Source organism: Dasypus novemcinctus, chromosome 18, assembly GCF_030445035.2.
Source record: "Dasypus novemcinctus isolate mDasNov1 chromosome 18, mDasNov1.1.hap2, whole genome shotgun sequence".
Taxonomy (NCBI): Eukaryota; Metazoa; Chordata; class Mammalia; order Cingulata; family Dasypodidae; genus Dasypus; species Dasypus novemcinctus.
In genome coordinates this window covers 51,457,281-51,477,508 of record NC_080690.1, presented here as the reverse complement: position 1 = coordinate 51,477,508, position 20,228 = coordinate 51,457,281, and the positions used below count along the sequence as shown (strand labels likewise).

The following is a 20,228-nucleotide window of genomic DNA, read 5'->3' as shown; positions in this document are numbered from 1 at the left end:
CCATTTGTAAACAGGAGCTTTTAAGACACTATTAGTTAATGTGTGGACTTATTTGTGCCTAGGATCTTCAAAGATCCGATGTAGATGAAGTCATATGGAATCAGAATGGGCCTTAATCTGTATTGACTGGAGTCCTTATAAGCAAAGGCAATTTGGACAAGTTCAGTCAGAAGAAGCAGTCAGAGAAAGCCACAGGAGGAGGCCTAGGATATAGAACACCATGTTATGGAAGCAGGGAATTCCAAGGATTGCTACAGGCCAGCATGGGAATGCTATAAACTCCAGGAGAAAGCCTGGCCTGGTGAGACCTTAATGCTGGGCTTCTAGCTGCCAAAACCATGAGCCAATAAATCCCAGTTGTTTGAGCCAAGTTGCTGTGGGGTATTTGTCATAGCAGCCCTGGCAAACTCAGGCAAGGACTGTCCCAGCTCTGGCTTGTGCAGTGTCAGCCATTCCTCCTCTGACCAGTGCACGCTCAGTCTTCATCTTCCCACACTGGTCCTACTCACTCTATACTGGTAAGTCCAGCCTTCTTGCTGTTCCTCAAACACATCGGGCTCGCTCTTGCTTCAGGGGCTCCACACTGGATGTTCCCTCTGCTGGGAAGTCCCCTCTGCTGGGAAATTCTTTCCTAAAAGTCTGTATGGGTCACTCCCTCATGTCCTTCAAGTCTTTGCACAAATGTCACCTCAATGAGACTATCCTGGCCACCCTTTGAAATATTGCAACCTCCAGCACTCCCATTCCCCTTCCCTGTTTCACTTTTCTCCAAATTATTATTTTTTATTTATTTCTCTCCCCTGCGTGCCACCCCCCCCCCCCAGTTGTCTGCTCTCTGTGTCCATTCGCTGTGTGTTCTTCTGTGACCGCTTCTATCCTTATCAGCGGCACTGGGAATCTGTGTTTCCTTTTGTTGCAGCATCTTGTTGTGTCAGCTCTGCATGTGCACGGTGCCATTCCTGGGCAGGCTGCACTTTCTTTTGCACTGGGTGGGTCTCCTTAACAGGGCGCACTCCTTGAGCGTGGGGCTCCCCTACGCAGGGGACACCCCTGCGTGACACAGCACTCCTTGCGCGCATCAGCACTGTGCGTGGGCCAGCTCCACACGGGTCAAGGAGGCCCGGGGTTTGAACCGCGGACCTCCCATGTGGTAGGTGGACACCCTATCCATTGGGCCAAGTCCGCTTCCCTCTCCAAATAATTTATCACCATGTGATTTATAACATATTTTTCTTGCTTCTATATTGATGATTTCACTCCCATTTTAGAATGCAAGCTCCCTTGGGGCAAGAATTTTAGTCTGTGTGTTAACAGTTGTATCCCTGGTTGCTCAATAAATGTTTGTCCAAGAAATGAATTAATTTGTAAAGAGAATTAATGAAAGCTTTCATCGGGCTTAATTTTACCCAATACCAACCTGTGTAAACTTGAATCCCTTGGACTTTTTGTACTCCCTCACCAAAGGGATCTCATCAATTTCTTCAATATGCCATAGCCTAATAGTTGAATCCTGAAACAGTTAAACAGCAAACCAGCAGTCACAAAAGACACTCATTGGGCTGAGCACACCCAGGGAGGTACATGGCTTCTAGGTTATGTGTTGGGAACCTCAACTTGCAGAGGAGAAAAGTTAGGGTGACCCACTGGCCAGGGTTCTCTGGGACCATCCCAGCCTTAACATTGAAAGTCACACATCTGGGCAAACCCTTTCTGGGATGCAAGAAGTCCCATTTTTCAGCAATGGGTGTAGAAGCTGGGGGTGGGGAGGTGGGGAGGGGTGAATACAAAACCCATATGGGGCCCCCAAAATAAGAGCTGAAACAAAACTCTTTTTAGTGTCAAATGGATACATATAGTTCATCCACCTTCCATAGCTGGTTTTTCCTCAATTGCTGATGTTGGCAACCATGATTTGCAGTTCACTAGAATGGATCATTCACTGTTGCAACACTCTGATGCACTAAGTATGCACTTTAAGTGGGTTGTAATCGTAACAGTCTCACTTTGACTCTGTGAATTAATTATTGTGCCTTGTACCCAAAGAGTACTAGTATAATTTTTTAACATTGTGACTATTGTGATCATGTTTTCTAAGAGCTCAAATAATAAAAATGAGAAAAATTACAGATCAATGCCAGCATGACCCAGACATCATGGAAAATGAAGGCTAACAAATCATTATTTTAATGATAGCTAGAAGGACATGTAAAACTAGATTAGGGAGGAATGTAAGCAGAACAAAGCATATTGCTCAGTACACAGAGAATATCTGGAATTGGGTAATCTCAAGTTACAGGTGACATGAAATTGTATGTAAGAATCCTAAAGAATACGCTGAAAAAAAACTAATAGAACTAATAAGAGTTCAGCAAGTTTGCAGGATATGAGACTGATTTTAAAAATCAACTGTACTTCTATATGAACAATCTGAAAATGAAATTAAGAAAACAATTCTATTTAGAATAGCTTCAAAAGGAACAAAATACTTAGGAATTTTCTTCCATTAGTGTGATAACTTTGTTATAATTGATGAAACTATATTATTATATTTATACTATTAACTATAGTCCATAGTTTATATTAGGGTTCACTCTTTCTGTTATACAGTATGATGTTTTCTTTTTCCTGATAAATAATTTCTAACCTAAAATTTCCCATTTTATCAACTTTCAAATACACAATTCAGTGGAGTTGATTACATTCACAAAGCTGTACCTTCATCACCATCATCCATTGCTAACACTTTTCCATCACCCCAAACAGAAACTCCATACCAAGTAAACATTAACTCCATATTCCCCACCCCATACTGCCCCCAGTAACCTCTATCTAGTTTCTGACTTATCAATTTTCATATTCTTCTTTTTCATGTAAGTGAGATCATACAATATTTCTTCTTTTGCATTGGGCTCATTGCACTCAACATGATGTCTTCAAGGTTCATATATGTTGTCTCATGCATCATTCCTTTTTATGGCTCAAAAATATTCCATTGTGTGTATATACCACATTTTATTTATCCATTCATCTGTTGATGGACATTTGTTGCTTCCACCTTTTGGCAATTGTGAATAATGCTAATATGAACATTGGTGTGCAAATATCTGTTGGACTCCTTGCTGTTTTGGGTAGGACTTCCAGGAAGATGGTGCATTAGAGAGACATAGGACACCCTTCTCTCCCAGAAAAATATCTAAAGGACAGGCAGAAATGGCATGGAAAAAATATATTCTAGGGTTTAGGACACCAGGGCAAGGCTGGACACCATCCAGAAGAGAGAGAGACACAGGAAAAAACAAATTTCAATGGAAATACACTGAGTGGAAGCTGCAGCTGCTGGTGCCAGTACCCTTCCCTAACCCTATGAGAAGACAATTTTGAATTCTCCAGCCTTGGGTTGGTGGCAATAGACAGAGTGGACCACAAGGATCCACATCCCCTGGAAGACAGAGGGATGCAGCCTAAGGCTGATTCAGCTTTTGGCCAACAGATTTTGTCTGCTGTGTCCCACGAGAACTTCCAGGCCAGGAGGGGACCACAGTATTGTTTGCCTTGGGAGCCAGCACAGGACTAAAGAGATACAATCCTCTCAATCACCCTCTCTACGGACTATTTTTGAGGACACACAGGGGAGTGGAATTATTTCCTACTTGTGAAAAGAGAGAGGGCTGCTGGCGAAGGTTGGAGAACAGCCTCTGAGAAAGTTTTAATTGAGAGACTGAAAATCCTCAAGGCAGGATCTGATGCCACATTGATCTGGTCCATGTCCAGTGAACACATGCCAACCAGACTTTGAACTGAGAGGGCTGTCAAAGAGCACCATCTCTGGCAGACCAAGGAAGTGCATGAGAGGAAACTAAGAGTAAATATTAAGAGAGGCTTTTTCCAGCCTTTTCCAGCCTCCTTCCCTGAGGCCCTTGGAAACAAGTCTGCAACACTTTACTGGGTCCAGGACCCAGATGTGAGCAACTAATAGGGACAATCCTAAAGATTGAACCAAGAATCAAAGAATGGCAGTAATACACAGCCTCCCACCACTAAATCCCTATGAAAGAAAGAAAAATTGAACATCAGAGTAAACTCACCATCATAATCAAATGCCTACACAGTACCAAAAAATTACAAACTATCCTAAGAAAATAGATAAATGGCCCAAGCAAAGGAATATAGCAAAGTCCCAAAACAGACACAGGATGTGAGGCAAATAATCAACATGATTCATACAAATTTCCAAAATCAAATTAATGAGTTGAAAGACAATATGGCTAAAGAGAAAAAGGACATCAAGAATACACTGAGCAGCATAAAGAAGAATTTGAAAACCTGAATAGAAAAATAACAGAGCTTATGGGAATGAAAGACACAATAGGTGAGATCAAAAAAACATTAGGGGGGAAGTGGGCTTGGCCCAATGGACAGGGCATCTGCCTACCACATGGGAGGTCCGCGGTTCAAACCCTGGGCCTCCTTGACCCATGTGGAGCTGGCTCATGTGCAGTGCTGATGCACACAGGAGTGCCGTGCTATGCAGGGGTGTCCCCCGCATAGGGGAAACCCACACACAAGGATTGCACCCCGTAAGGAGAGCCGCCTAGTGTGAAAGAAAGTGCAGCCTGCCCAAGAATGGGGCCACACACACAGAGAGATGACTCAACAAAATGACACAACAAAAAGAAACACAGATTCCTAGTGCTGCTGATAAGGATAGGAGCAGTCACAGAAGAACACACAGGGAATGGACACAGAGAGCAGACAGCTGGGGTGGGGGGGAAGGGGAGAGAAATAAATAAATAATAAATCTTTTTTAAAAAACCAACACATTAGGGGAAGCAGATGTGGCTCAAGTGATAGAGCTTCCACCTACCATATGAGAGGACCCAGGTTAGACCCCTGGGGCCTCCTGGTAAAGAAGAAGAGAAAGCATGCCTGCATGGCAAGCCAGTGCCCGCTTGGTGAGCCAAGTACACAGGCAGTGAGTCAAGTGCCCACGCAGTGAGCCGAGTCCCTGCATGAGTGCCTGCATGGTGAGCCAGTGGCCATGCAGTGAGCTAGTGCCCATGCAGCGAGTCGGTGCCTGTCAGCAAGATGATGGCACAACAAAAGAGAGATGAAGGGGAGAGTCAAGGTGAAGTGCAGCACAGACCAGGAACTAAGGTGGCGCAATTGACAGGGAATCTCTCTCCACATCAGAGGTCCCCAGGATCAAATCCCAGGAAATCCTAGAGGAGAAAGACAAGAAGAGAAGACAAATAGAGAAATAGATACAGGAGATCATGGAGTAAATGGACACAGCATAAACAGTGGGGTGGGAGAAGGGAAGAAAAAAATAAAAATAAATAAATCTTTTAAAAAAGCACAGAGGTATACAACTGCAGACTTGAAATGATAGAAGAAAGAATAAGTGAAACAGAAAACAGGAGGATTTTTCTCCCTTTCTGGAGGAGTGAAGGGATGGTTGCCCTTCTCCTGTGATAAACTGTCAGATCTACATTTCCAGGCCCTTCTTCCACAACGTGGTTACACTATACTTGAAATCTTGTCCATCTAGCTCTCTTTGGGCTCAGAGATCAGAGCTGCTCTGTTACTCTGGTCATTATTACTGCTGGAAGTCAGTAAAACTCTGATCTCAGATCCAGGGACCTGGGGTTTCTGCTGGTGCATCTGTGCATCTATCTATCTATCTATCTATCTATCTATCTATCTATCTATCTACCATCCATCATCTCTCTACCTACCTATCATCTATCTATCGTCTATCTACCTACCTATTATCTATCTATCTATCTATCTATCTATCTATCTATCTATTTTCTACCTATTCATCTATCAATCAATCATCTGTCTATCTATCTATCTGGTCTGTCATATATGGTAACATCTCAGACACATCAGTTTCTGACTTGACATTGTCTTCCTTAAAGAAATTGGTGAGTTACTCACTTACACAGTGATTCAACCAATACTGCATTTCTAATACAAGCACAATATCGTTCATGTACTTTCCTGCCCAAAATGGAGGAAACCTAGTAATGAGTAAACATTTGGAAGGGAAAATCCAAATTGAGGAACATTCTAAAAAGCTATTGGTCTGTGTACTCCAAAAATATCTTCTTTGTCATAGAAGACAAAGAAAGTCTGAGGAAATTTTTAAGATTAAAGAAGACTAAAGAGATCCAGGGAAAAAATGAAATGTGTGCTATCTCTAGCCTGGAAGGAAGGAAGGAAGGAAGGAGGGAAGGGAGGGAGGGAGGGAGGAAACAAACAGAACAGCTGAAATTAAAAAGAGAGAAAAACAGAGAGAGAGGGGGGCTCAGGGAGTTGAAGGATAACATCAAGTGCAACAACATATGTGCTGTGGGAGCTCCAGAAGGAGAAAAGAAGGGAAAAGGGGCAGAAAGAGTATTTGAGGAAATAATGGCTGAAAATTTCCCAACTCTCATGAAAGAAATGGATTTACATATCCAAGAAGTGCAGCATACCTCAATCCAAATAAATTAGAATAGACCTACCTACTCTAAGACACATACTACTCAAAATGTCAAACATCAGTTCTTTTGGGTATATACCTATGAATGGAACTGCTGGTTCACATGGTAATTCTATACTTGACTTTCTGAGAAACACTAACTTTTGAGTTGAATTTGCAAATAATGAATTAACATGAAGTTAATTCAAAAAGTGTTTTTGAGTTCTATATAGAGCACTATTACACTCTGAGGGAATAACAAGGATGAAGAAGATGTATTGTTGAGTCTTTAGGTGATTTACAAATTTATATCTCTCCTACAAACATATCTACAAACAAGTACATCATCTTATAATTTTCATTGGGTAGAAGGAAAACAATCCAGAAATCTTATGCCAAATTTATAGAATATTGGTTGTGGTGATGAAAAGGGTTATTAAACTAATTTTCCAAAGAATATAGTCAAATTGTAATTACATATTTCTCTTTTGGAAAATTCATAATAAACATTTTTCAAATTCACATTCATTTTATAGTTCAGATAGTGCCAGATTAGACTATTTCAGTATTCATTCTTCCTTTGCTTCTTTAGAATTGAACTTGATAATTTCTAAACTGAATAATCTGGGAATTTTGGAATAATTTTAACAAAAGAAGAGCAAGACAAATTAAATTAAAGAAGGCCTAAATAAATGGAAAGACAATGCATGTTCATAGGTTAGAAGATTTAATATAGTTAAGATGGCAATACTCCCAGCAGTGATTATAGACTCAGTGCCATCTCTATCAAAATCCCAGCCAACTTCTTTCCAAACATTGACAAACAGATACTAAATTTCATATGGAAAGTCAAAGGACACAGAATAGCCAAACTCTCTTGAAAAAGAGCAATGTCAGAGAACTGATACTTCCTGGTGCCAAAACTTACTACAAAGGTACAATAATCGAAACAGCATAAGTTTAGAAATAAACTTTCATATTTATAGTCAAATGATTTCTGGCCAAGCTACCAAGGCAATTAAATGGGAGAAAAAAAATTGTCTTTTCTACAAAAGGTGTTGGTACAACTTGATATCCATATGCAATAGAATGAAGGTGAATCAAAATGTGACCTATAAAATGCTTAGAAGAAGTCACAGGTGTAAATCTTTGTGATCTTGGATTTGGCAGTTGTTCCTTACATATCACACCAAAAGGACAAGGAAAAAAAAAAGATAGTGGAGTGGATATAGCTCAGTGGTTGAGCACATGCTTTGCACAAATAGGTCCTGGGTTCAATCTCTGCTATCTTCTTTTAAAAATTAGATAAATTGGACTTCATGAAAATTAAAAACTTTTGTGTATCAAAGGACATTATCAAGAAGTGAAGGGAAATGGATGTGGCTCAAATGATAAGGCCTCCACCTACCATATGGGAGGACCCAGGATCAGTCCCTGGGGTCTCCTGGTGAAAAAAGAGGAGTGTGCCTGTGCAGAGAGCCAGTGCCTATATAGCAAGCCAGTGCCCATGCGGTGAGCCAAGTGCCCATGTGGACGCCCACATGGCAAGCCAAATGCCCGCATGGTGAGCCAGTCCCTGCGTGGTGAGCCAGTGCCCATGCAGGAGAGCTGAGAGCCCACACAGTGAGCAAGTGAATCACACAGCAAGATGATGACGCAACAAAAGAGAGAAGAAGGGGAGAGTCAAGGTGAAATGCAGCAGAGACCAGGAACTGAGATGGCACAATTGACAGGGAACCTCTTTCCACATCAGAGGTCCCCAGGATCGAATCCTGGTGACTCCTAGAGGAGAAAGACAGGAAGACAAAAAGAGAAATAGATACAGAAGATCACACAGCGAATGGAAACAGACAGCATAAACAGCAGGGTGGGGGTGGGGATGGGCGTGGGTGCGGGGGCGTGGGTAGGGGCAGGGGCAGGGAAGGAAAAAAAAAAAGAAAGTGAAAATATAACCTGGGAAAAAATCGTTACAAATCATATATCTGATAAGGGTTTAAAATCCAGAATATATAAAGGGTTTAATATCCAGAATATATAAAGAACTCAGAAAGACAACCCAATTAAAAATTGGGCAAAGGATCCAAACAGACGTTTCTCCAAAAAAGATAAACAAATGACCAATATGCAAATGAAAGGATACTCTACCTCATTAGCTTTTAGGGAAACACAAATCAAAACAACAATAAGACTCCTTCATACCCACTGGGCAGGGTATTATTTTTAAAATGGAAATGAACAAGTGTGGCCAGGATGCAGAGAAATTGAAATGCTTGTGCTTTGCTGGTGGTAATGTAAAATGGTGCAGCCATGTAGAAAGAGTTTGGCAGTTCCTCAAAAAGTTAAACATAGAATTACCATATGACCCAGCAATTCCACTCTTAAGGATACACCTAAAAGAATCAAAAACTTATGTTTTTGCACATGCATTTATAGCAGCTTAGTCACAGTTACTAAAAACTAGAAGCAACCAAGATGTCCCTCAATAAGTGAATGGATAAAAAAAAATTGAGTCTCATCCATACAATGGAATGTTATTCAGTGAGAAAAAGAAATGAGCTATCAAGCCATGGAAAGACACAGAGTAATCTTAAATGCATATTGCTAAGTGAAAGAAGCCAGTCTGAAAAGAACTATATACTCTTATGATTCCAACTATATGACATTTTAGAAAAGTCTAACTATAAAGAAAGAAAAAGATAAGTGGTTGTTAGGTGTTTGGGGAAAAGGGGAAAAGGATCAGTAGGAGGAGCACAGGGTATTTTTAGGGCAGTGAAACTATTCTGTATGATTCCATAAGTTGAATACATGGCATTATGGATTTGTCAAAACCCATGGATTTGTACAACACAAAGAGTGAACCCTAATTTAAACTACAGCCTTTGGTAAACAATGTACCCATATTGGTCCATCAATTGCAGCAAATGTACCACATTAATGCAAGGTGTTAATAATAGGGGAAATGGGGGTGTAGGGGAGAGGAGGTATGTGGGAACGCTCTGAACTATCTGCTCAATTTTTCTGTAAATGTAAAATTGTTCTCAAAAAAAAAAAGTCTGTTAAAAAAATCATCACAAGCTATAATCTTTAGAAAATGGTGACCACTGAGTTAAGTTGGGAATACCACTCAAATGAATATCCATTATCATCTAATTCCTTCAATTGTTCTTCGAAACTGAGCATGGTCAGCAGAATAAGCTCCCTCTCACCTTCTCTCCTCCCCACTTGCCAAAGATGTCCATGTCCTAACTCCAAGAACCTGTGACTATTTTTGGTTACATGACAAGGGGTAATTAAGGTAGCTAATCAGGTGACCGTAAGCTAAGGATAATAGCCTGTATTTTCTAGGTGGGCCCAAGGTAATCACAAGGGTCCTTGAAAGTGAAAGAGACAGAGGAAGATGTAACTATAGAGGAAAGGCCCAGAGAGAGGCAAGACGGCTAGCTTTGAAGATGGAGGAGCAGGTACCACGAGCCAAGGAAGGCAGGCAGTCTCCAGGAGCTGGAAAGGGGCAAGGGAGTAATTTCTGTCAGAGCTTTAGAAGGGAATGCAGCCCTGTTGACACCATGATTTATGATTTAAGATTTCCTACAGAAATGTAAGATAACAAATTTGTGTTGTTTAAGCCATCTCCGTTTGTGGTAGTTTTTATAGCAGTGATAGAAAACAAATGTACCGTGTAATGCTACATAGCATGCTTCAGCTGCTGCAAATAAAATGTCCCACGGGACAAAAAAAGGGAAGTTTTTGATAGCAGATGTATTGGCCCCTTGCAGTGTAGTGCCTAATCTGTCAGATTTTGCCAACGATCATGCTTTCTACAGTATATAGAGTGATGGGTTGAATGGGGCAATAACAACAACTAAATGTTCCCAGGTAGTTGGGTAGATAGAATGATCCAGTAAATGTGGCAAAATGTTCAAAGTTGGTGGACCTGGAAAGCTGGGTGGACTGTATGTTGGAAATCCTCTTTATGGTGTTTATATTATTTTTGCAACTGTCCTGTAAGTTTGAAAGTATTTCAAAATTTAAAATAAATTTTTTTAAAGTTTCCCTCTAGCTCTTAGTTACTTTGGTTTGAAAATTGGGGTTTCAACGTGTCCTCTTGATTTCTCTGAAGGTTTTAATAAAACTGCAGAGAACATCAAACAAAAGCGTGTTGACATCTTATCCAAATACAAAGTAGACTCTGCTCATTGATCTGCATACTCAGCAGTCAGCAAAAATGTAAATGGTGGCAAATTCCTTTAAGTCTACCAACTTCTTACCAAAGAAAACAAAAAGATAGCACCTCATAAATGTCCTGAATGCCTTGTACAAAACACTGCTAAAAAAGGGTGTGATCAACTTATCTGGAATCCAACTTCAATTTCACAAGTTCAAATGTCCCCTGTGCTTTAATACTATTTTCCCTGTGAAAAAGAGGTTTAACTTATGATGACATCCAATGTGCTTCAGAGTGTTTAAAAATGATGGGCATTTTAGATATGTATTGTTTATCTGATGAATTTATGGAGGAAAAGGACCTGACTGACCAACAGGTGCTCTATGAAAACAAGCCTGGAGAGGCAAGGTGGAGGTACACTTTCAGAGCACTGGAAACTAATTCACAAGTCTAAAGGTCTGTTGGGGCTGGTAAGTAAAATCCAAGTGATCTTGTTGAGAGGCTATTTAGCTTGATGTTGTCACATTGGGCTGACACCAGGAATCAGTGTAATATCGGCTTGATGAGAGCATAGTTGCAAGTCAAAATGAATTTTATGTTTCACAGTTTTCAGTTTTACTACTGCATAAAAGAAAAGAAGGATATCCTAAAGGCTGCAGGCAGTTCAGAGAAGTATTTTTGGAAAAGTAAAGAGAGTAGAAAATATCCTATTGTATTATGGGCCAGAAAGAAGCATGCCATGATTGCTTTTTATCAAATATAGGTGATATTTGCATAATCAACCCTATTATATTTACATTCTCCTTTTCAAAATTCTTGTATTTATATGTCTTAAGAGCACAGGGGTGGGAATTGTCTGAGCAAGGCGTCTGTGAGCTTTTGGGGGAACTGAAACTGTTTAACTTGAACCCCAGGAGCATTTAAAGCTTTGTTTATTTATAGCTTCTTCTTTTAAAAAAACAAAGTATTGAGAATAAATTTTTGGGTCCTTCATACAAAAAAGATTTGATGATGGAAAAGCAAGTCATAACCATCCTAATTGTTTTTGTCTTGGTCAAGAATGAATGTTAGCAGATGGAATAAATGCTGAAATGAAGTCACACTAAAAAAATAAATACACAGTACTATAGCCTTCAAAATGTAAATTTCCAACAGTTTTTTAAAAAATCAAAATAAATTGCTGTTATCAGAGGACAGAAAGAAATATAAAATATATACTGATATTTTTCTCACACATATTATTTGTTCAATTGGCCCTACTATTAATTACTACTAATGACCACCATTAACTAGTCCTAATGGTGCTTTGTTTAAATCAGAGCATTCATGGAACAGAAAAGTAAAAAAAAAATAGAGTAATATATAATTTCCAATAAACAGTAATCTTTCATCTTTTATGTTAAAGTCATAACACATACACACATAATGATTCTATATCACAGCACTCTGTGTTTTGGGCTGGTATGGCACTGTCTCAGGTTGGCTCTTTAGGAAGTTGGCCATTCTAGACAGAATCTTACTGACAGTCTCATAGACCTAGTAAACCCCCAGTCTAGAAACCCTCATGGCTCTAATAAGAGCCAAGGGGGAGCGGATGTAGCTCAAGTGGTTAAGCGCCTGCTTCCCATGTACCACATCATGGGTTTAATCCCTAGTACCTCCTAAAAAAAAAAAGTCAAGGGGCAGGAGCAAGTGTAGCTCAGTGAGTAAGCACCTGCTTCCCACGTATGAGGTCACAGGTTCACTCTCTGGCACCATATATATGAAAGGCAAGGGGCAAGGTGAGACCTCCCCTCTGGGTTCACATCTGGAGTGTCTTCGGCCAGCCATTATGTGCCATTGGAACAAAACCCTCGAGCTGCAGTGACACAGGGAGGGAAGGTCCGCCTGGGAATGCTGGGCAGTCTTTACTGCTTGTCCCTGAACGGATAATTCCCTTTCAAGGCCCTTGGTGGGCTCTGTCCCTCACCAGTCTGGCTGGGTTCTTGTTTCCACCCAGCTCAGACATCAGTGGTGCAGACACAGCAATCCCTGGCCACACCCTTACGGGAGCCGGACAAAGGGCCTGTTTCCCACGCTCCCAGGCAGCTTCCTGAAGGAGAATGACCTGGCAAGGTGTGACCCTAGGTGAAGCTGCCTAGGAATTTTATTTGGCAATAATACTTCTGTTTTTGCCAATTCTGACAGAGGTGGTAGAGAATTTAAGTCTCCCAAAGGCTGCCCGCTTTTACCTTTGACGCAGACAGGATCCACTTCTTGTTGCTGCTAATGGCAACATCCATTACCCAGTCACTGTGGCCCTGGAGAAAAATAAAATTTTAAGGAGGATCTAAAGAAATTATAATTCTTTTATAATTTATAATAACAACAACAAAGTCAGGAATCCAGCATTGCTTCCTGGTTTCATCAACAACCTTTAAAGTGGAATACAATGTGCAAAGGCTGGTGGTGCCTGTGTACATCACGGCACTGTCTGTGTTTTTAAAGAGTAGTGGAGCTCTAGTGGTGGAGCGCATGCCTCCCATGTACGAGGTCCTGGTTTGACCCCCAGCCCCGGAACCCAAAAAAAAAAAAAAAAAAAAAAGTAGTGTGGGGTTTAATAGGATGGAAAAGGTAGATTATCTTCCCAGCTGATCCAGAGCACCTCCTGCAGAGGAAACTTCTTTGTTTAGGAAACGCCAAGTCAAAGGCCACAGCAGTAAGTGCGAACCGAAGGAGCTCAGAGGAGAGCCCTGCTTAAGACACTTAATGGTGCCAGGGCTTTACAGCAGCATCTTTACTCTTCTTTGGGGAGGAGGTAGAAGGTGAGGTGCCCAGGAGGGAAGATTAGTCTGCTCTGCGCAGGAAAGGGGAGGAACCCGAGCTTGGCAGTACAGAGAAAGGGGAGAGAAGAGGGGAGAGAGACTAGAGCAGCCCGGCATGCAGACAAAGGGACCTTCGAACACAGGGTGGTTTTCCAGTCCATTCCAAGCCCTTTACTTCGCTGTGAAGTAAACTCCCTCTGCCTCCCCCAGACCAGGAGAACGCAGCTCAGAGCGATTTGCAGGGGTGTGGGGGGTGGTTCTGAATTTTGTGGTGCTGCATCAAGAGGGACAGGGAGACCAAGAGTCCTGGAATCAAAGATTCACAGCCAGAGGTACTCTTGAGATTGCAAGACTTGGAAGTTTGCAGAAATCTTGGGGCGGGGGACGGGGGGGAGGGGACACACATGGAACAGGGGGGCACTGAGTTAGCTCATCCTGGGACTGCCTAACCCCTGGGCTCTTAATGTGTCAGATAATCCCTCCCTTTATGATAGAGCTGCTTTGAGTCAGCTCTCCTCTTACAGCCAAACACACCCTGATGAAACACTGCCTCCCTCTGGGGAACTCCCCAGCTTTCTGTGCATGTCTCAATATGACATTTGTCCCTCTGCTAGGTAATTTTTTTTTTTTAAGATTTATTTATTTACTTAATACCCCCCCCTCCCCCGGTTGTCTGTACTCTGTGTCTATTTGCGTCATCTTCTTTGTCTGGGAATCTGTGTTTCTTTTTGGTGCGTCATCTTGCTGCGTCAGCTCTCCGTGTGTGCAGTGCCATTCCTGGGCAGGCTGCACTTTCTTTCGTGCTGTGCTGGGCAGCTCTCCTTACGGGTGCACTCCTTGCGCATGGGGCTCCCCTACGCAGGGGACACCCCTGTGTGGCAGGGCACTCCTTGCGCGCATCAGCACTGCGCATGGGCCAGCTCCACACGGGTCAAGGAGGCCCAGGGTTTGAACCGCGGACCTCCCATGTGGTAGATGGACACCCTAACCACTGGGCCAAGTCCATTTTCCCTCTGCTAGGTAATTACTGCTGTTCTTTGACACTTTCCTTTCTCCAGGGTTTTGCATTTGCTCTTCCATCTGTCTGGAATGCCCTTCTCCAAGATCCTCTCGCTTACCCAGTTCCTCCCTGCCATCCAGGTCTTGGCTCAAATGCCACCTTCTCTGGGAAGCCCTCCCTGTGCATCCACTCTGAATTAGTCCTGGCGTCTGTCTCTATCATGGTCACCCTGTTGTAGTTTCTCTGTTTCACTCACCATTGTTGATGATTAGTTTGCTGGTTGCTTGTCATCCTTCCTCGCAGAGGCATCAACTCCATCAGGGGTCATTTGGGTTTGTCTCACCCAACACTGCATCCCTGGCACCCAACACCCAGCACAGGATGACACAGCAATGGTACCCAGCACTGTCCCATACCCTCCCTGATGCCAGCCCTCATACCTTCAGTGAGAGCTTCCGGTAACCTTCTCCTACATCCCAAATAGCCACAGTCTTGTCAAACCCTCCAGATACGAGGAGAGAGGCTGTAAAAAAAAAAAAAAAAAGTCTTGGGGGCTGTGTTCCCCAGCCAAGTGCCACCTCCTCTGGGGAGGCCACAGCACTTGGAGGACACTGAAACCCCCTCCTGCTGTAGCTCAATGACGTCAGCCTGTTATGTGACCAAACCCAATACAGCTGAGGACAGAGCTAGTGGGGCACCCACAGTGGGAGCGTGAGGTTTACTGCGACATAGGCTGCTTCTGAAGAGGGAAAACATTTCAGAAACACCCTCGTGCTTCTCGAGATTGGCCCCGATGACGTATGTGCTGGCCAGATCGCCCCACAAGCTCCACACCTCCTGGGGTGGGGGAGGGTAGCATGGCTCCTGGGGACGGGGAGCAGTCCCTCTTCCATGGGACTGGCCCTCAAGGCAGCTGCCTGTTGCTGCCCTGTTCACATCCATGCCCCTTCATCTGGCAGCAGCTCCCCAATTTTCCTTGGGAAATCCCTTGCCTACTCATTCCCTCTGGTTCAGACAGGACTGACCCCCACCCCTAGCTCTGGGGGTAGGGCCTGTCACCAAGGCCCAGCCAATCAGAGCGTTTCATGCACAGTTAATGTAGGTGGTTCAGAGAGGGGCATGTGTGTCAAGCTGAGCCAATGGGAGCCTCCTCGGGGTCTTGTGAAGGCACCATCAGGAATGGGGTGTCTCTCCAGGACTGCCAGAGCCAGGGTCATGTTAACTTGGAGCCCCAGAGCCACCTTTGCCTCCTTGAGGCAAGTTAAGTGGAAGCTGAGCTGAGATGGGGTGGGAGGGTGTCATTTGGGAATCCGGATCCAGCCATGCCTGAAGTCAGACCTGCTCCTGGACTTTTCCACAACAGGAGCTAATAAATTCCTTTTGTTGCTCAAACCACGTTGAGCTGAGTTTCTGTCACTTGTAAACTTGTGCCTCTCACTCTCCCTTTTGGCCATCCTTATTGACAGCAACATTGGAAATCACCCCCCAACCCCCGTCTTGTACCAAGTTCCTATGAATGGAACACGAGAAATTGCCTGGCATTCCCACAGATTCCACAGTATGGAATCCTGCTAGGCATTACTCACAATCTCTGGAAAAACTGCAGGAGCTCACAGAACCTTCATGGCCCTGCATGAGAGTTGCACAGGCCCCGTAGTTTCGAAACTCCCCCGTGTGGACGTTCCAGACTTTTAAGGTTTTGTCCCAGGAGCTTGTACATAGGAAATGGCCACTGAAGGTAAAACAGCAGCTTGAGATTAAATTGTTATGCGCCCTGAAACACAGGTGGAGGGGTGTGCATGTTAGTGCTTACCTCTTGGAGGGACGCAGGGCTCGCTCCTCAGCTGTCATCAATGTTGTAAAAGTATATTTTAGTTTTGTGTATTTAATTGATAAAGATTTGGGTTATTCAGTCTCAATTTTAAATGTCTTCTTCTATTGAAAAAAAAATTTTCAGTATTTTTCTGCTTTTGTTTTCTTTATGAATCTCCAAGTATTTTCCCTATGATTATCACCTGTTACAAACAGTTTTCAAGTAAACCCCTAAAAATAACTGAGCATCTCTGAGTAGCCTGGACCATTAAACCAGTCACCCCACTCCCACCCCCAAACTTGAGACAAGCAGCTTCAGGTCGGGTCCAGTTCCCCCGGCGGGCTGCTGTGGGCTGGAAGTCCTCCTCCCCAAGAACAGTGGGGGACATGGCCCAGGACTAGTCCAGCTTTTGACTGCTTTAGCCTGTCACGGATAGGCACCATGGCACCACTGAACCACATCAAAGTCGGAGCCTACAGAGAGCTAGAAATGCCTGCCTTCTTAGGGCTGTGAGGAATAGGTTGCTGAAGAATACCATCTACTGGGAAGGCCAGGAAAGTGCACCTTGGGAAGCTAAAAAAGGATTTTTTGGTCTTTTTCTTGACCCTCTCCCTGGGGCTCATTAGAGCTGGTTTGTGCTCCCTTTGTGGGTCTCTGGCCCTGTTTTTGCTGGAACCTAGTGTCAAAGAAGAGCCTTAACACAAATCCAATCAACAACAAAATCCAAGGCAAGAGAAATAGACCTTCAAAATAAACTCATCAAGAAAATCAGATGCCTAGATATCAGCAAAAATTACAAGCCGTACTAAGAAATAGAAAGATATGGCCCAGCCAAGGAACAAATTAAAAAGTTGGAGGAGATACAGAATTTGGAACAACTAATCATAGATGTTCAAACAAATAACCAAAATCAATTCAAGGAGATGAAGGAAAGTGTGGCAAAAGAGATAAAGGACATTAAGAAGACACTGGCTAGGAGGGAGAGCGAGAGCGGGAGCCACTGGCAGGCGGTTAGTGCCTGTCCTCAGGGCCAGCAAGGGGACTTTACCGTTTACAATGAGCCAGGCCACTAGGAGCGGGAACCCCCATCCTGCAGTGCCCCTGCAGTCCCAGGAGTGCGTGTGCGAGCTGGACGCAGGGCCCACCAAGGTCCTGCCAGCTGACCAAAAAGCATCCGCACAACTCTCCAAGAAAGATCCACATGGACCCCAGGACCGGTTGAGTGGTGACGCAATCCTGAAGGAGGTGTCTGGATGTCGATCTGGAGAGACTGCGACAAAATTAGTGCTTCCTCAAGGTAAAACTGCGGGTTTCTAACACTGACTCAGAAGCTGTGGGAAGGTAAATCCCTTCCCCTAGGGGCAAAGGGCTGCAGCTTCCCCTGAGAACTTCCGGCCACAAGGCAGAGTTCCCAAGCCCTGTGTTCCCCTAAATGCGTGAGCCCTAAGCCCGTGTTCCCTGAACCCCTGCAACCCACATCTCACAGACCCACGTACCCCAAGTCCACATTTTCCCAGGCCTCTGTTTCCCAAACCCAGTACTCCCGGAAGTCTGGCATTGCCCTAGCCTGCCGGGCTAACGCCAGGAGTGAGAGGGTTTAGGTGGGAGGTGCAGAGGGGCCCAAGGAGTGCAGGTTCAATTTTCTGGTCCCCTCTTTTACTGAGTTTGGAGGAGCATACCAGCCGACTTGGGAAGAGCCTAGGAAGAGAGAAGAGGAGAATCTGCTGAGAGAGCCTGATTTACCTAAACACCCTGGGATAGGAAACTTGGTTGGGGAGAAAGTGGAGTCAGAAAACTAACTAGCCCCTTGTCACACACCTAAAGGAAGCTTTGCAGGCTTACAAAAGCATATTTAGGGTTACTGGCAAGGGGTGGGAGCTCTCTCTCAAGAAATTAAAAGACATTATTTTCTGAGGAGAGTTGGTTCACCAGGGACCCCTTTTGAATCTCCTCTGAGAGCCCTCACACAGCCTTCCTCCTGCCCTGGGAAAGGGGAAGTGAGGAAGGGAGAAAGCGGGAAGGTCAGACTCCTAAGCAATTAATTCAACTGCAAAGAGGATTCTTCCTTGAAGACTTGTCTGGTCTTTCTTATTGGCTTGTTTTCTTCTGTCTCCTTCCTCTTTATCCCTGTGCAGCCCTTTTATTTCTTTTTTTCCTTTCTCTTGTTTTTCTTTTTTTCCTTTTCCTTTTTCCCTTTTTTTCCACTTTTCTCTCTTTTTTTTATATTAGGTGCTGTAGGCAACAATTCTTATTTGGTGTGCTTCCTCATTCTCAATTTCCTCCTTCCTGTGTGTACTGATTTTGGCTACCAACTCTTTCCCCGTTCCTTTACACCTTTCTATCCTCCATCATTTATTGTTTCTCTTACTTTCCACCTCTTTTTGCTTAGCTCCCAATATTTCTGACTTTTTATCTTTAATACCTCTATTCTGTTTTCTATCTTTTATTCACTCTTATATTATTGTCCTTTCTTTTCTCTTTACCTCTCTCCAGACCACACTGGCCTTTTAATTCATACTATATTCCTCCCTGTATTCAGTTTCCTATCCCATTATAGGTACTCCACTTTTTTACTGTTATAATCCCACACAGTTTATATGAGTTCAATATCCATTCCCCTAGATCTCACATTTTTCTTCTGCTAACATCCACTATCAATACTGCTATTTTCTTTTTCTTTTCTTAACCCTTTTACTGTCTCTGGTCCTAATATTTTCCTTCAAGGTAACTTAGCCAACATCACAAGGAAATAGAAAAAGAAGAGTAAAGGGAAGACTTAACACACACAAAAAAACAACTAATTGAATCCCAACATGAAAAAACTAATCAACTGAATAAACCCATCAAGATACAGTGATGACCAGACAACAACAAAATATTACAAAGCATACCAAAAATCAGGAAAACATGACCCAATCCATGAAAAAAACTAAAAACCAGGAAGAGGAGTGGAACACCAAATGACTAATTAAAACTCTCAAAATATGTATCATGGACCAATTTAATGAAATGAAGGAAGAGATTAAGGATATTAAGAAAACACTTGGGGAGCATACAGAAGAAATTGTAAACATGCACAAAAAGGTAATGGATATGATGGGGATGAACAGCACAATCAAGAAATCAAAAATACATTCTCAGCAAATAACAGCAGATTTGAAGAGGCAGAGGAAAGAATTAGTGATGTGGAAGACAGTACATCTGAAATCAAACAGATAGTAGAATTGATCAATAAAAAGAAAAAAGTCCAGCAGGGACTTAGGGACATGAATGACAATGCAAAACACACAAACATATGCATTATAGGCATCCCAGAAGGAGAAGAGAAGGGAAAGGGGACAGAAGGGGTGTTGGAGGAAATAATGGCTGAAAACGTCCCAAACCTCCTGAGGGAGATGCATGTACATGTCTAGGAAGCACAACACACCCCAAACAGCATAAATCCCAACAGGCCTACCCCAAGACATATACTTGTCAAGTTATCCAATGCACAAGACAAAGAGAAAATATAAAAGCAGCAAGAGAAAAGAGAACCATTACTTACAAAGGAGGCTCCATAAGATTAAGTACTGATATCTCATCTGAAACCATGGAGGCAAGAAGACAGTGGCATGACATAGTCAAGGTACTAAAAGAAAAGAATTTCCAACCAAGAATACTCTATCCAGCAAAGCTAGCATTCAAAGTGATAGAGAGTTCAGAATATTCACAGATAAACAGAAACTGAGAGAGTATGCCAACAAGAAACCTGCCCTTCAAGAAATATTAAACGGAGTTCTGCAGGAGGAAAGAAAAAAACAGGAGAGACAGAGTTGGAGGAGAGTGTAAGAACAACTAAAACAACCAAAAGAGATAACAAAAATCAGACAACATATGACAAACACAAATCCAAAGAAAATATGGCTGACATAAGTAATTCCTTGAAAGTAATAACACTGAATGTCAATGGATTAAACTCACCTGTTAAGAGACATAGATTGAAA

At 42.9% G+C, this 20,228-nt stretch overlaps 1 protein-coding gene across 1 annotated transcript in view; it reads right to left on the bottom strand.

Annotated features, from left to right (window-relative positions):
- The window catches only part of WDR88 (WD repeat domain 88), a 39,058-nt gene that overhangs the window by 1,981 nt on the left and 16,849 nt on the right, over positions 1–20,228 (bottom strand). Inside the window, exons 3-6 of the mRNA XM_071208987.1 lie at positions 16,019–16,164; positions 14,873–14,955; positions 12,860–12,928; positions 1,418–1,510 (exon numbers count right to left, since the gene is read on the bottom strand). Coding sequence (XP_071065088.1) covers positions 1,418–1,510; positions 12,860–12,928; positions 14,873–14,955; positions 16,019–16,164 — 391 coding nt within the window. The remainder of the gene's footprint in view (positions 1–1,417; positions 1,511–12,859; positions 12,929–14,872; positions 14,956–16,018; positions 16,165–20,228) is intronic.